The sequence below is a fragment of the Meleagris gallopavo genome, chromosome Z (genome assembly GCF_905368555.1).
Source record: "Meleagris gallopavo chromosome Z, MGAL_WU_HG_1.1, whole genome shotgun sequence".
NCBI lineage: Eukaryota > Metazoa > Chordata > Aves > Galliformes > Phasianidae > Meleagris > Meleagris gallopavo.
The window spans coordinates 70,964,264-70,981,816 of NC_139435.1; the positions used below are offsets into that span (position 1 = coordinate 70,964,264).

A 17,553-nucleotide genomic window follows, 5' to 3' on the forward strand; every position below is an offset into this window, starting at 1 on the left:
GCTGCGTGTCACAGAATGTACTCATGGCAGAAGCCACCTCAACCAATGGATGATAAGTGGCAAGTGCCCAGTGATCCTGCCTGAGCAGGCCGTGGCATTTCAGCCCAATGTGATGCCTCTCCTGGCCTGAGCCACCACCATGAGAGATGGAGCCCAGCCAATGGCTGAATTAACTCAAGGGACAGTTGATGGAGGTGGTTCACAGCCCAAGGGAATAAATAATATCTGTGTATAGAGTCAGAGGGCAGCAGGCTGGGGGTAGCTGATAAGGATGCACTGAATAATTAATGTAGGATATGAGCGTAATGTAAAAGTATATGGAATAGGCAATGGGAGATTGTAATGGGTCTGTCCTGGGATGAAGTCAGCTTTCTACGTTTCAGCCAGTATGGTTCTGTATTTTGATTTGTAACTAAATCAGACTTGATAACAAACCAATGATTTTGTTATTGCTGAGCTGTGCTTGCGCAGCATCAAGGCCTTCTTCATTTCTCTCTCAAGAGAAAGGCAGAAGAAGTTGGAAGGGAAAGACAGTTGGGACAGCTGACAACAAATTCACTAAAAGGATATTCCATGCTGTATTAAATCATTTTCACCAACATACGCTCAAGGAAAGGAGGAAGAAGAACATTTGTTGTTACTGCACAACAGTGTTACACACTGTTTAAGCATCTAGAAGCCTAGTTTTCTGGGATGTGGCTGAAGTTCTGCGTGCTGCTCAGAAGTAGTGAATAAATTTCGTATTTTGCTTTGCTAATGCACAGTTTTGCTTTATTTATCTTTTTTTTATCTCAACTCGCTAGTTTTGTCCCTTTCGCTCTTTTAAGTCTCTCTCATCCTGCTAGGCAGGAGGAGTGGAGGAGTGATCAAGTAGCTGGTGAATGCCTGGCTGCTATCTGGGATCCAATCATCACACATACAGACACTACCCAGTACATTGTTTCATATACAGATGTTCATCAGAGAATCTCACTAGCTTGTATGCACCTCTTCTTCCAGCAGTTATGCCACTTAATATGAATAGCTACGTATTCACTGAGTAGAGACAGAGAGACGCAACATGCCATCCACTACAGCTGGAGAGTCATCTTCAGTGCTTTAGGTCTGAAGAAAACAGAACAGATCCTGAAATTTGGAATCTTACATCTTCCTGCTATGTTTCTTAATATAACAAAGGCACTACAGCTACAGCAGATCTACTACTTCCAAATATGGAAACATGTAATTCGTACGCAAACTGTAAAGCTTGTTCCTCAACCAATTCCAAGCAAATCGAACTTGCTGCAGTTCTATAGCTTAAAAAAAAAACATTCTTGTTTTGTCTGTTCAGATTTTAATTTGATGTGCAGAGCATCTGCGAATCCTAGTACTTTCCTCACCAAGTCCCCGCTCATACAGCATTACTGGTTCAGATAAAGATAAAATGAAAAGATATCTTTCCTATAGACTGTCCACAGTGTTATGATAACTGGCCAGAGAAGATAAGTGAAAAGATGAGTCCATTACCAAGGGCTAAAGACTGTGTTACTCTCAGACTTACTCTCAGAGCTCTTCTAGCTCGGAGAACTTTGAATCTGGGTTTTGATTCCCATGTGACAGTGCTGCATGCTGCCACCAGATTCCTGGGAGAGCAAGCTCACATTTCTAGAGATCAAAGAGTATTTTCTTTGGAGATTTTTGTCTAGCTGGAAAATGTATTTCAGAACTTAATTAATACACTTTTTCCCTCAGCTACTTCCTGTGGGTTTTGGAAGAATATACCATGAAGTTCCTAAAGCAGCAGCAGAGCTTCTGTGCAACATCTGGTGTCCTTTAATTCAAATATTTATAGAAAGGGTTTAAGCATATACATGCCAATGCATATGGAATAACCACATTTTTTCCTTATAGCAAAATACTTTACAAATACTATTCACACTGTGAGACAGCAGCCAACAAACATATAATATGACATTCACATTCTTCAAAAATTCCCGTTTTTCTATTTTTTGGCACATTCAATGCTCAATTTATTTGTCTCAACTATTTTCCAGTATGTAAAGCCTTGGCAGAGAAAAAAACAAAGTACCTACTGCATCTATAGCAAGAACTGTGTATATATATATATACTATGTTTGTTTCTGTAAATACTTGCTTTCACTGGTTCCTGCTGTATTATTTGTATTATTCTGTATTATTTTGTGCTACTTTATTTTTTTCAGGTAAGACTTTCCATAGGAATGTTCTGCCTCATTCAATTTTCAACTGAGGCACAGCAAAATAAACAAAGCAACTGAGCACTGAATAATCATATGTTTCAGTTGTAGGCTGTATGCTACCTGCACAAGAATCTGAACTCCTCAGACTTTACCTTGGTAATCAATGCATTACTTTTATATATAAAGATGCCTGCCATCACCACCATGCTACATTAAACTCTATGGGGATACTTAGCAGAATTAATTGCACTATCTTCGTGTTTTTCAAACATTAAAATTAAAAAAAGAAGCCTTGCATAAAGAAGTGTTCCTCATCCTGAATGGCAGATGAGGCACAAGCCTCAAACCATAACTTGCCAGTTACAACGTAATAAAGTAGGATGTGTATAACTCACACCAACAAACACACCGGGGTACCCCACACAGGGGAGGCAAACTTTGTAAAATGTAGCAATGATTAAGGAAAGAATGGACATTAGAAGATGGTTAAAATAAAACACAGATTTACACTACAAGTTTTGAATTGTGCTGGACAGAGGTCAGGAAAAACAGGGAATGACTCTGAAGCTGGCAGCACTGGGTAAAAAGAAGCAGCTGGATGGGAATGTCAGGCAGAATTTGTGTGGCTAGCACCTGCTTTGTACAATGCAGGAAATAAAGTGAGAAAGAGAATCCCTTGGTAGAGATGGGATTTGCTGCTGTTAAAGGTAATTCCTTGCTAGCATACTTGAGATGGCAGACCTTCAAGAAGAATTAAACAGCAGAAATGTAGGATCAACTTGGGGACATGATATGCTGACTTCTGATTATTGCTTCATTGATATTACTCATCCTGCTCAAAATTCCTTTTGGTTTTACCCTGTGCTACAATTATAATAAAAAATAGAGAAGAGGCCATAGTTTTATCTTTTAATTGATTTCTGTATGAGAAACTACAGGCAGCTTAAAACAAGATTAATACTAGAAGACTACTAACTAGAATTTCTACTAGGTCAAATGACAGTGCTGACAGACAGGTAATGTCTGGTGGGCATCAGTCCTGTAAATGGTTTGCTATGATATTTAGATGGAGACAGTCAGAAACCCTCTAGATGAGCATACAGTATACAGTACATTGCTAAATCTATGACAAAAAATAACCTTGAAGCACGTCCAACTGAGGTTTCTAAATTAACTGGAAGTGCAGTCTAAAGCATAACAGCAGCCTAATCTCAGAATAAAAGGAAAAGATAATGCTAACCAGGTTAAACATAAAAAAATCCAAAGTTCTGAGCCAAAAGAAGATGTAACTGAAATACCCTTTGTAGCAGCTTAAACAAGAACTTTCTCCCTCCTAAGAACAACAGAAAACCTATTACTCCACATGCTGCTCCCAGAGCTCTAACAAGTCACAGCTGTCTTTCACAACAGCAGGAAGAGTGTGGTTAATGTAGAGTCACAGGGTGGCTGAAGGTGTTGGATCATGGCTGCCATCCAAATCCATCCCATCACTGCTTTGGAATAAGATCACTGAGCAAAATTATCTTCTGACTGAAATGGTTTTAGTTCTCCCTCTTCCTATGTGTCTGTAAGAAATTTGATACGCGACTTGTGGCCATCAAAAAAACCTGAAGATTTTGGCAACAGAAGCAACGGGATGCCACTTGTGGTGGCCATGTTGGCTCACAGCTCCTGACAGCATGAGTTTGTGGCTGTGTCCCCACTTCACTGATAGCTGGATGGATCAGCTAGAGAAGGCAGGAAACACATCTTCATTAGGCAAGGCAAGAGTTTAAAAGAGAGTGACCCTCCTAAATACAGAAATAGCAAGGAACAATCACATACTATGCACAGCACAGAAACATCAGCCCTAAATACTGTACTGGAAAAAGATAGCTAGAAATTATCAGATTTTATTCAGATTTTACTCAGTTTCTACTCAATCCAATCTTTCAAGTAACATCAAAATGATGGTACAGCTCTTCTGAAGTAGATACACCAGCTGAAGAAAACAAGACAGGTGGGAAATTCTTATGCAATTAATTCTATATGAATCTCACAAAATCTCACAAATTTCAAAGGTGTTTTTTTTCGTGTCTTTTGTTTGTTTGTTTTTAAGACTGGACTATTTATAGATTAGCTGATGAAAAATTTCCATCTGAAGATAAAGTACTAACAGATTTAAAGCCTTTGCAAAAAACCAGAGTAAACTAATGTCTTGTAGTGGAACAGCAGGACAAAAATCGAACAACTTCTCTTATAACACCCCTCCTTGACGTCTCATTTATTATTCTTTTTACCACTTGTCACAGTTTATATTGGCTAGCACAATTTTCTGTTATTGCTGTAATTTAACCATAAAAATATTAGGAGATTTATTTTTCTTGCAGGCACCATGAGACATGAATACTCATGACAACACATGGTACCCTGGACAATCTTCACTTATCTGCAAACTACGCACAGTAAAAATGAGAGGTCTGGAGAATCCAGCTGAACTTGCATTGATGCCAAGAGAACTGACTGTTAGCTCATCACTGACATCTATAAACTTTTGAATCCAGCTTTGGGGAGAAGCATCAAGATCCCATAACTAGAGCTGAGCTGTTGATGCTGCCCTAGCCACTTTTGTATTTCTGAATCAAAGTTATTATTTTTTCCCTATTCTGTTCATTTAGATTTACCTATATCTAATTTGTCTTGTTTTTTTTTCCTTCCTACTAAAAGGAGTAGCATAAACTTGTCTCTATTATCATCACACTATGTAAAATATGAATTAGATATGGCAGAAATTCAAACAAAAGTAGATTCCCAGTTGTTCTTTGCCTGCTTTGGCAGGGGTGTTGGACTCGATAATCTCTGGAGGTCCCTTCCAACCCCTACAATTCTTTATATGTGCGTTAGAAGAACTACAGTCCAAGCATTGAACAAAATCTGAAGGCCCTTTAAGAAGCCTAATACAGCACTTTGCATGCGTTTCAAGATCAAATTTAGTTGGGGTTCCAAAGAGTCAATAGCATTCCTCTGGATTAAGCTGTCACAACTAATTTAGCTAATTGTACAACTGTGAGGTAAATGCATATTTTTTCACACCGGGAAATGGTAAAAAAGAAATAATATTTAATCCCCACTGTAATCTACACAGAGCTTGGAATAAAACCCAGACGTGCTCAAGTACAAATCATGTATTTAATCTACAACTAATCTTTCCTTCTTCTATGATTGCTTCAATAAAAAGAAGTCAGAACAAGAAATCCAGAATAAAACGGGCATGGTCTCTTAATTATCTCCTCCTGGTGAACAGGTGTAGGATGCAGATGTAGGATGAAATGGCAAGACTGTAGGATAACTCAAATACTGCTAGCTCTGATACACCTCTGACACACAAGGCTAAGAAGAATGTGTGTATAACCCTATGGATCTGGCCTACCACACAAACAGTATACAAGTTTTTGAAGGAAAAAAAAACAATTTTTAAAGAGAATGAAAGAGGTCACAAAGCTAGTACTGTGTCAATTCCTTTCCACACATCCTGCAGTTGTGGCAGTCCAACTCATTGCTGGGCACATGGTGCAGTAATAGATGCCACAGGAGAAGAAAAAGAATCAATAATGATGAGGAACTAAAGTGGAAAGTAAAATATGAAATAGTCTGAAGCAAAAAATGTACTTTTCATGGGGAACATAAATGCAATGAGTAGTGGATAAGAGGCAGTAGCTGTGAACAATACAAAGAGAAAGATCGCTGCTACAAAATTCATGCAGACTTCTTCAGATAATATAATGAAATTCAGGGGAAAGTTCACATACTAATTAATTTGACAATATTGTATATCAGATCTGAAGCCATAGATGATCTTTTCAGAAAAGTGAAGTATATTGAAAAGCTGAGAAATCATTTGCTTGTTGCTGAGCTTCTAGAACAAGAGTCCAGACACACACACACACACACACACACGGCAAGTCCAAAGATGCACAGTGCAGGTGGCAGCAAATACACTGGCAAGGTACAGGTATGAGCTCTATGTTATTAGAACCACTTAATGGGTCAAGAAGATCACAGTATTCAGCCCTGGATGACACAGCTTTTTTTTCAGAATCGAGATATATCCACTGGTCTCCTTACAAACTCAGTCTGGAGTTGAATTCTGCACAGAACTTACAGAGATATAATCCTAAGACACTCTTACAATATTCCATAGTAAGACAGAAGCTCAAACCGCAAAGTATCTCCTGTCAGCTGCAGCCTGAAAAAGCAGTGTATATGTAAGCATTACATAGGAGAGTTTATAACAAAGAATCTTTAGAGAAAGCAGACACTGCTGAGAACTTCCTATTTTAAAACATACAAAACTAAAAGTTGAAACCAAGCCCTAAATTAATTGTTTGCACTTCAGATAACTTCTGATGATGATGTAAAAGAATTATTCCTATTGAAAATCTTCATCTTGCTCAAACTATCACATATAGAAGCATTACCACTGGGGAACTCAGAATTACCTAACTAAAAACTGCCAGTTCAGCTTCTTGATTTGAAGGAGACATGTATTTATGTCCATAGCCATCACTGAGGATGTGAACTACTGAGAGCTAGGGATTTGGAGGTGCAGGTGACTTAAAGACTTCATAAAAACTTCACATATTGACCGGGAGTAGGCCATATCAGTTACTGTATGCTATTTAAAACAAGATAGAGTCTCTTGGCATCTCACATTGAAATTTTTGTGCACAATTGAAAACATGTATCTTTCAAGCTAAATGTTTTTCAGGCACTTTCTGGAAGAAGAAGAAAAAAAAAAAAAGGCAGTAGAGGCACTAACTCAGTTCACTGAAAAGCGATTAAACATCTGTGATAAACATACTGATTCCTTACTACCAAAATGTAGATTTTCTATCATTAAGTCTATTCAGGGAGTACATGCATTCAGAACTTATTCTTTTCATAATCACATATCAAATACACAGGAAGTCCTGATACTATTTGAGAGTATCAGCAGATGATAAATGCAAAACAAATACAAGTCCTGAATACTTCTTTTTTCCTAGCAGACATTTCACCGCATGGCATGCAGAGTAATCACTTTCGTGCTTGAAGGTTCGACTGCCTTTAAGGTCATTACATTATTGCTACTCTGGCAAAAAAGTACTTTCCGGCTGCGTAATCACTCAGCCCTTTCAATCAGCATGCAATTATTTGTGTTCCAAAACAAAGAAAAACTAGGCCAACAGCCCCCAAAGGTAATGCCATTATACTTTCAGTAAGCTACTAGTTACATCACATTTCCCATACATACTCATAATCTTGCCACTGAGGAGCAATACACTGAAAACCTATGTTTTCATTTTACCTAACCAAAATTTTTAAATATAGCTATTTACTACATATTATTAGTTTCAGTAATGAGTAGTTTCTTTAAACAGAATTCCAATAGCTCAAGATAATCTTGTTTTTCCATTTCTACTGTTCAAGTTCAAAAATTTCAAGAAATAATGCCTTCAGCACTTTTCACAGAATTTGCCAGTGCAGACTCACATTAAGCTGAAAGAATCCTCCTAGTTCCATAATTTCTCTCTTTATTTATTTCTCAATGTTTATAACTGTCAATTCCTTAGTTCTGAGATGCAGCACTTGAAAAACGATCTGCACAAGAGTGAAAAAGTGATGATTTTGTATTTTACTTCTCTATGATATACAATCAGAAAAAGATACACTTGTATTTATAAAAGTAAAAACAGTAAAGCAGAACAACTGTTGCTTTTCATTTTTAAAAATATCAGAAATGTCATTTTATTCTAATTTTACTATGCAATTCTGAGTTACTCTTCAAAGCATGTACACAAAAAGAGCTTTTTCATTTGTAATATATGATTAGCTGTCAGTCTTTAACATATTTTTGTAATTTTGTATTTACAATTTTGTAATTACAATTATTTACACAACGCTAAACACATTTTAACACAGTAAATTCTGTAAGCAACAGGAGTAATGAAAGACTCCAGCTCATGTGTGTTGTACCTTACAATCTCTCACTTACCTTCTGTGCCATGGTGTTTCTTAAAACAAGACTGAATTTTCTCCATCACTAGGAACACCTCCCTCACTGAGAGCAACACTGATTTGGATTTCTGCACTCAGATGAGAACTGTTACACATACAAATGGAACTATACACTCCTAAAGCTATCTCCATCAACACTGATCAAAGTTGATCAATGTGTCCCAATATCTAGAGAATTAGCAGACTAATGGCAAGACAGGGCTTCCTCGTTTGGTTGAGCCCATCCTTTTCTCTACCCCTTCATGTGGGTTAACTTTAAAAATTGATTACTTTCCTTCACAGAATCACAGAATGGCCGGGGTTGGAAGGGACCTCAAGGATTGTGAATCTCCAACCTCCCCATTTAATACCAGACCAGGCTGCCCAAGGCCTCATCCAACCTGGCTTTGAACACCTCCAGGGACAGGGCATCCACAACCTCTCTGGGCAGCCTGTTCCAGCACCTCACCACTCTCTCTGTAAAGAACTTCCCCCTGACACCCAACCTAAATCTTCCCTCCTTCAACTTCAAACCATTTCCCCTTGTCCTGCTGTTATCTACCCTTTCAAAGAGTTGACTCCCCTCCCCCCTGTAGGCTCCCTTTAGGCACTGAAAGGCTGCAATGAGGTCACCCGCAGCCTTCTTTCCTCCAGGCTGAACAAGCCCAGCTCCCTCAGCCTGTCTTTGTGGGGGAGGTGCTCCAGTCCCCTGATCATCTTTGTGGCCCTCCCCTGGACTCTCTCCAACAGCTCCCTATGAATCCATAAAGAATGCAATTCAGAGATTGTCTTTAGTAATCAAATCAATAAAGGGTAACTGATATCTCTCACAATTACCAACTGCAGACTTGTGGTTTCTATATTCTGACATCATTTTCTGCTATTACAATTCTAACTACAAGTTGCAGGACACTACCAGTAGCAAACTTTTATTACAGAGGTGACTATCAATCATAGAAATGAGATTCTGTGAGAGTTTCTCTGTTCTTGTCACATTTTTATGCAGTTATACTGAAAACACAGTTATTCACAACACAGTGCCACTCTCATGCACACAAATCCTGCCTACTTATCCTTTCAAAGGTGGCACCTTTCATTAATTATCATGAAGATTGGTTAAACAAAAATACTAGCTGTGTCTGTGATGATGTTGGATGTCAGGTATTCCATGATCACCTTTTATTTTCTTAGGCTTCAGGGACTAGTATGGAAGCATTTATAATGCATACTTCTCTCTGTAGTTTTGTACTGGAGATGCTAATCAACTGGTACTGTAGGCAGCCTGATTTGCCTTTGTTATTCACAGCATTGAGCTGTTCCCTCCTCGGCCTTCAAGAGAGATTCTGAAAAATTGTCAGTACTACCTGCTGATAACATGACTGAATCAGATGCTCTTCTATGAGTGCAGTCTTCCTCCTGCTTTTTTTTTTTTTTTTTTTTTTTAATTATTCTTTAATGAAGACTTTCATTGCCAGCAGTCTGGTTCAATTTTGATTAGTAAATCAGCTCATCTTTCCCATCCTGTCTCCTCTCATGTCTGAAGGTTCCTCAGTTCCTCTGACACCTAAATCTCTCCTTTCTATACCACTATCTTATGCATGCTTTGAGGTTCTGTATCTCTGCCTGCCTCTTGAGCATTCCATGAGTGCCTAAAAAGTATTTCTGCAAATTGTATCATGGAAATTCTAACATCACTAATTTGACATTCTTTTATTCAGTATCAAACCCACCACACTTTGAGAACCTCTTGTTACAATACTTTCTTTCATTTTCTTCAAGGAAAACATAAAAACAAGACTAGTTTGAACATTTTACTTTATTGTTCCCATTACAGCTCATTCCCCATAAAAAAAAAAAAATGCATATTTTTTAAGTAGTCATTTAAAATAAGAACAAAAGTTCAGAGCTGCATGTGCTTTTACATATACTGCGTCATATTCTGACAATGAAAAAATACAGCTGTGTGTATATAAAGCTGTATGCATCGAATCATCACTATTATAGGAATATCTGAGCTCAAAAACACTGCGCTTCCCCACTCATGTTTCTGTCCATTTATGCTATTGTGTGTTCGCTGTGACTAAACTACCTGGATAATAGAAGCCAAACACTGATTAGAAAAATGTAAACTGACTGCTCTCCGATTTCTGTTGACAGCAATATGCCTATCCACATTCTGCTCTGACATGTCAAATGGTTGAAATGAACTAATTCCAATCAAAAGCCATCATTTTTGGGACTGAGTCTTTCCTAAAGATCACATCTTAATAGAACCCTGGCTTAGTAAAGTAAAATTTGACAGAAGGCAGCCTTTTCACATAAGGAGTATGCTACCTCACAATGAGAAACTGCCAAAGCTGCTGCTGTTTTGTTTCAATACAGAACATTAGAAATATTGTTTTGAGAGAGGACAAAATCCAGGCTGTTACTAAACTGAGATCACTGCACATGCTGCTGTGGTGTTGAATATAATGCCAACTTTGTCTAGTCTATCTCCTTACTCTCAAATGGCGACTCTACTGCAGCAAGCAGGTAGCAGCCTAACTTGAATGAAAAGGGCTAATACAGAAGACAGAAATTAACACAGAGAAAGTATGGTAAGGACCTAGCAGGCAAAAGAATGGCTAACTAGGTTTGGGAAGGAAATGGACAGAGTGTGGCATTAAAACAGCAGAGTGGATTCTCCCACTGCACTTTTGAGAAGAGATTGGCTGGGCAAACAGACAGAAGGAGAAATTAGCAGAGAAGTCAGTGGGAAAAGGCAGAAAAAGATTTGTTAAAAATACAGTTTTGTACTGACAAAACTTTGGCTGAAGCCATATCAGTGGGTTCTAGACTCCAAAACAGAGAAGATTACACAATGCTAAACATTTTATTTATATAAAAATAACACTTATATACTATAAATACATTTATATGAATAATAGTTATCTGTATAATTATATACTACATTTATATGAATAATAGTTATCTGTATAATTATATACATATAGGCTTAACCATAAGTTATTCTAAACAGCTCACAGTTCAAGAAATTGAATTTGGAAGATGAGAAGCCTTAAGAGAAAAAACAAAACACAAAACAGCAACAATCAGTAATCACTCACACAGAGAAAGTATTTACGCCTGAATGTGATATTCATCACTGAATGCAAAATTCTACATCAGTATTGTTAGAAAGGCCACAGACATTCCTGTTTAAAGTTAACATCTGGTGTTTGACGTGGAAAACTCCCAGGAAACAGTGGTTTCATACATTCAGTGCAACTTCCATTCAAAAAGAATCAAAATGCTGGAGACAGAAGGAATCCAGCACTGCAATACTGATTCCCAGCATCAATCGAGTTCTATTGAAATCAGTGTAACACATTGCCAAAAAACAAATGATGTTGGCAGATGCAACTATTACATAAAGAAATTGGTAACAGCTATGCAAATCACTGTCTTTACTTCCATACCAAAATAAGAAAGGACCTGCAACATAATGCTTGAGATGGAGAAGTATTATTTTACTACTCAGCATAAACACAGCTGTGGACTGAAACCATCTTCACATACATGAGGTAATGTGAGTTCATTCTAAAGTAAGAATGAGTAATAACAATTCTGGGTTCCTACAACTGTTTTGAAGTTGACCATATTGCTACTTAAAAGCAATGAAGAAAAGGAGGAGAGGTATTATCAGGTGATCATTAAGTCTTCCTAAATAGATTAAGTCATCATTAATTTATCCCTGTTATAATTACACATTGATTGTCTACACACAATTTCAACTTTCATGAGTGATAACAACCAGAATCCAGGGTTATTTTTTTGTTTGTTTTTTTTTAAAGAAAAATGTTCATGGTTTCCTCAAGAACACCAGCTGTTTTTCTGCAAGGTTACCAAAATCAAACCACAAAATAGCTAAGTGCAAAGAATTAATAAGTGTATTACAGAAAGCCAATGAACCATCACATCAGTATTACACAAAAGACTGATTCATACAGTAGTCTTTTCTCTATGGTTTACGGATTGCAAGCAAAATATTTTCATAAGCAAAGAATGTTAAAAATCCACATAAGTAATTATCTAGTTATGCTGCTGTTAAAGGTACTAGCACCAGCAACAGAAGTTTTATATCAATAAATGAATCTATCCTAATCAGACTGTTTTGCAGTTAGTAGAATACTTGCAGGCGGGGATGTGGGGAAGGAAGGGGGATAAAGGCAGAGGAGATAAGGGAGAGGACTGTGGAAAAATCCCCCAGAGCCCATATGAAAGACAGCAACTATTTTGTGCTTGATCCAAAGCCTTTGAAGTTAACAGTCTTCAATTAAACTGCACAGGACTATGCATCAGGCCCCTTTCATGATTTAATACATTTCCTCAGATTAAATCAACAGAGAATAGTGACATTTTAAAATATATTTTTCATTAGAAAGTATTTTTTTTTAAATAAATTAAAACCAAGATCAAAGAAGTACATTTATTAACATCAACTCAAATAGAAAGTTTTCTATTTTTCAGGGATACTAAATATAGGTGTGACTGTCCATCCTTGGATGCAGCTATTTGGTTGAAATTCTGCTTGATTTAGAAATGCCATCTTCCCTTCTTTCCACATCACAAAGCTGAAAAGTACTAGAATTATCTTTAAAATTTCCTGCTAAGGAAATTTATGTTTTTAAAGGTAAGAGTATTTTTTAGAATAAATAAATCTTGTGTAACCACGTCCTACTCATGCTTTGTAACCCAAGACTACCATTTACCGATACAATCTGAGGAACTTCATGCTCCAAATAACATTTAGCAATTGTGATGCTGTAAATTGATTAATACCTCTAATATCACAGCCTTTCATAAAATGCTTTCAACAGACTGCATTTTCATGGTAAATCTACGAAGAAGAATACAAAGCAATACAAGCACTGTGACTACCCTACCCTTACTCTTTTTTGGTTGCCGATGAGGCACATGTTGAGGGTTGGGACACAAATTCATATAGGCCATGGATGTTAAATTCACTCACCTTCAAAATAACATCCCAAACTTCAACATAGCATTGAAGTAGCCATTAAAATATCTACACCTCAACATCACTAATGTCATTCCTGCATAATCATCGTAAGTACAGCTAATCTCATCAGGCAACCTAGACTTTCAGTTATCAAAATCATACCACATACCATGCTGCTCAGTTGAATTCTGGCATATCTGCCTATGGCAGTGCATAAGGTGCCTGTTCTATGAGGATTGCTCGAAAAGAAATGCCTTCTGTTTTAAGATTTTGGTCCACTACATCAGAGGCAAATGTTGGTGGTACAGCAGTAGAGGTTGAACCTCCTCACCAGTATTCCATTCCATGATGTTGCTATGTGACAGATAGCAGCAGAGAGGCAGTCTGACAGAATGGCTTCTGATGTAGAAGTGCAGGTGAAACAAAGGCGTGTGGTCTTTGCTTGCTCCCAAATTTGTAATGAACAACTTTTATAGCATTAGCTTCTGGAGCACAATACTGATGAACCAAGGCTCCCAGAACAGTCCAGGGACACATGCTACTGTAACCACATTAAAATGCTACGCAGATGGAAATCTGTTTAAAAAATTAGACAGCAGATCTGCCACGTGTTCTTCAATACTAACAACTGGCAAATGTGTTTGTTGCAAACAGCACAGAACTGTGCACAGAACCTGTAGAAAAGCTCAGTGAAAACCTAGAGAATAAAGGTTCCATTTTCAACAGCTGTGACTAAGCACCAACAATAAAGACCAGCTGCAGTCACATGGCAACATTTAATACAGTCTTTACAGCAGAGTTTACCATCTGTTAATAGCAACTGAGCCAGCTGCAACAATATTAAAAATGGATGTAAAGAGTTTCAGCAGAGGTGCATGAAGGACAGCTCACCCACTGCTTCTTCTCTTATATTAATGTGTTAGCCCTATTATATTTTTTATAAATTTTATAAATGAAACTGAGAAAACGTCTTTTTAAATAGAAAAGTATGCCTATCTTATTCTGAAAAAAATATGAGGAAAAATAGTAATAGAACATAAACTCTCAGTGGGCAGAAAGAATTAAACAAATATCTTGACTACACATCCACTATGTAAAACTAATATTCAGCATTCCACAGTGAATTAAAAGCAGATTGCCTTTTATCAGTGAAAACAAACCTATTTGGAAAATGAAAACAGCCACAGGATGTTTTGCTTCAAATATTTCAAAACTGAAGTTAATGAAAAGGTAAACAGTATGGTCGACATTTCATGGGATCTACAGAATACTGCTAGAGAAGTTATTAATAATAACATTTGGGGAAAAAAAAAAAAATCTAACTGTGGGAAAAGACAAAATAATACACTGACATATTAACTTTTACTAAAGCATGCAAAAAGATACTCCTTTCAGCAGTGGCAATGCTATGGCCAGCAAGTGTTTTCAGTGGCTCAGCTACCACTTGTTAAGAGAACTACAACGGTAGAGTTAGACTGTTGATTTAAAACAGCATCAGAACTCATCCAAACACTTGTTTATTTTAAAATGAGACTTATTCATTATAATAGGTGACATTAAGTCTTTCATACTGCTGTAAAACTCTACTAGCAGCAGGAAGTGACACAAATAAGAATTTTAAAAAACAAGTCCATCAAGACACCTGCATTATATGTTTTCAAGGATTATTTCAAAATAAAAGCCAATTTTAAATAAATTTGAAAAATATACACTCAGCCATGACTATGAAAACAAGAATCATATTATCTAGGAGAAATATCCTGGGCTAGGAGAACATCATAGCCTTCTCCTATCCTTTGCCATTCCCTGCTTATATCTGAAGAACTTCTAGGAAAAAGAATGGATAGGTAAAATAAACTGGTAAGATTACTGATACTCTCTGTTATATTCTTGGCAAGTAAAGCAGAATTGTCCTCTTAGACAATGCAATTTTAAACATATAAACCCATTAACTCCTTCAAAACAACTGAATCAAGTATTTCATTATGGGGCTTTTATACTTCTTGAGAATGCAATCAGAACAAGGCTGATATATTGAACATATGGTAGATGGCAGCAGAGGGGCAGAATAGTGTCTACCAATATGTGCCTCTGATGTCACGGGCCAACATAATAAAATAGGAGGTATTACTTTTGGAACAGCTGCAATACATTAATAAGATCCAACTTGTGACCTCTCTAGTATACTAATGTCACTTTGCTTCAGTGATATCCTGCTGCATGCTATGCTGGTAACTGAGCTGCACCTTACATGGCCATGCTTTGATAGAGTGTAATTACATCACTAATAGGAGGAAATGATCAAACGCTACATTAAAATTTGACTGTGCATGATGTGCTTTTCAGATCTCAGATGCTCCACAGTCCTCAGCTGCCCATCCAGAGAAATTTAGGAGAACTTGGAGAAAAACCTACCATTTGTTTTACTGATATTTTTGATTTGGAATTGCTTTGTAAGACCGTTTCTGCAGCATATCACTTAAAAGGCTACTTTTCTCTGCTCTTTCCAATGTCATCATTTCATTCTCTACAGCTATCATGAGTTGGTTAATATTTAGTCAGTGGACATCAGGAGAAACACTGTGCTGAAATGGCTGCATTAAAATTTTACCTTTATTTCAGGCTAATGTCCTTTTCAGATGGATAAATTTCTCTCTGCCTCTCAAATATTTAGAGCCTATTTTCACCTGTTGTTGAGAGCGTAACTATTTACATTAACTAATCCATGTAAAAGTAAAAGTACTAGAAAACATGACAAACCTATTTATAAAGACTATGCTTCCTGGTAGGCAATTCCTGTTGTTAGTCCTGATGTTAGCCCACCAGCTTTAATGAAAAGCCACTCGTGCTAAAATGACTATACAATTTTTTGCAGACATGTCCTATTGGAGTGATGACTTTAGAAACAGGAGAAAGATTTAAGTTAAGATCCAGTATAATATGTATCACACACTATGCAAATGCAGATAATCCCACTTGCACACATGCATAAGGTAAATACATCATCATAAGAGGCTCATGTATTTTCTCACACTTTCAGATATAGAGCAACAAAATCAGCAAACCTTACCTTTCTGCAGATACTGTCAAAATTAACTTCTTTCCTAAGTGCAAGTCTGGTAACTTGGTCTGGCTTTATTTCCTGTGGATGAAAGACATATTTATTCTTTTTATGATCAGATTTTACCACTATTTTCTAAGGCTTATCTTCCTTACAAGTACTATTATTTCACGATGCCTTCCACTGATTTCTTAAAGGAAGAATATCAGTTGTTATGTATAGAAATTTTTGATGTTGTTTATGCAAATAATATATTTTCTTATTGACATACACAAAAGAGTTAAGGCCATGAAATTGAAGTTGAAAAGTAAAACAACTGAAGAACAAAGAGCCCTCCATTCTCCCTTCTGTGGGTTTAATGAAGATGCAATTTTCATTCTCAGCCTTAAGAATTTCCATTAGCAGTGGAATGAAAATCCTGTGCAAGTGGAATTGGTTAGAAGCTGGACATTTCATGAAACACCTCTGACAGATTTTTCATTAACATACATATTGTATAAAAACTGCATTACAAAATGATCTGTTAACCTTATCAGTAAAATACACTAAGTATTGGCCTTTTCTTTCTAGGCCACTGTATCTAATAAAACATGTAAAACACCAGTTGTTTGCCAGATGGTGACTTTAAAATCAGTTTAACTACTGATATACAGAACCCAAATTACTTGTATTCATAGTTCTGAAAACTTTGTACAAAGACAGCTAGTTATTCTGCTACTTGTTGTGTAGATATTGTTCACATCACAATGCTGCTGGTTTCAACTTGAAGAAAATTATGCTGAATTTCTGAAACTCCACGAAAGTACATGCCCTAAGTCAAATTTATAGTAAACTGCAACACTTGTTGTCAATTAAGATATTTGTGTCAATATTTATTAGTGTCAGAAGAGCTTCCTCATGCTGAGATCTAAAGGTCTGCAATTCATCTCCCATAGGTACTGGTGGAAGCCCAACCACTTGGCACACAGAACCCAGACTGGAAAAACACTGGTGAATGTAGGAAACTTATACTGGCAGATGGACAGGCTGGATGACTTAATAGAATCTAGAGGTGGAAAAGACCTATGATTCAGTTTTCCATGACTTTCAAAAGTGTTTTACAGATGGTGAAACTAGGACACGGTGGTTAAGTGACATCCTTATAGTCAGAGTCGGCTAGAAGTTATGAATGAAGAGCTGCAACCAAATATTTTCATTAAATCTAGGTGTTCCTTTATATTAAAAATAATCTATATAATAATTTATATGATCTTCATTCTATCGCCCCCCACACACAGGAA

General features: G+C 36.9%; 1 protein-coding gene across 6 annotated transcripts in view; it reads right to left on the minus strand.

Moving 5' to 3' along the window:
- Positions 1-17,553, minus strand: part of SRFBP1 (serum response factor binding protein 1) — a 64,890-nt gene that overhangs the window by 4,633 nt on the left and 42,704 nt on the right. For all 6 annotated transcript variants that reach the window (XM_085213938.1, XM_085213940.1, XM_085213939.1 and 3 more), the window contains one exon: positions 16,283-16,354. In XM_085213938.1, the coding sequence (XP_085070064.1) occupies positions 16,283-16,354 (72 nt within the window). The remainder of the gene's footprint in view (positions 1-16,282; positions 16,355-17,553) is intronic.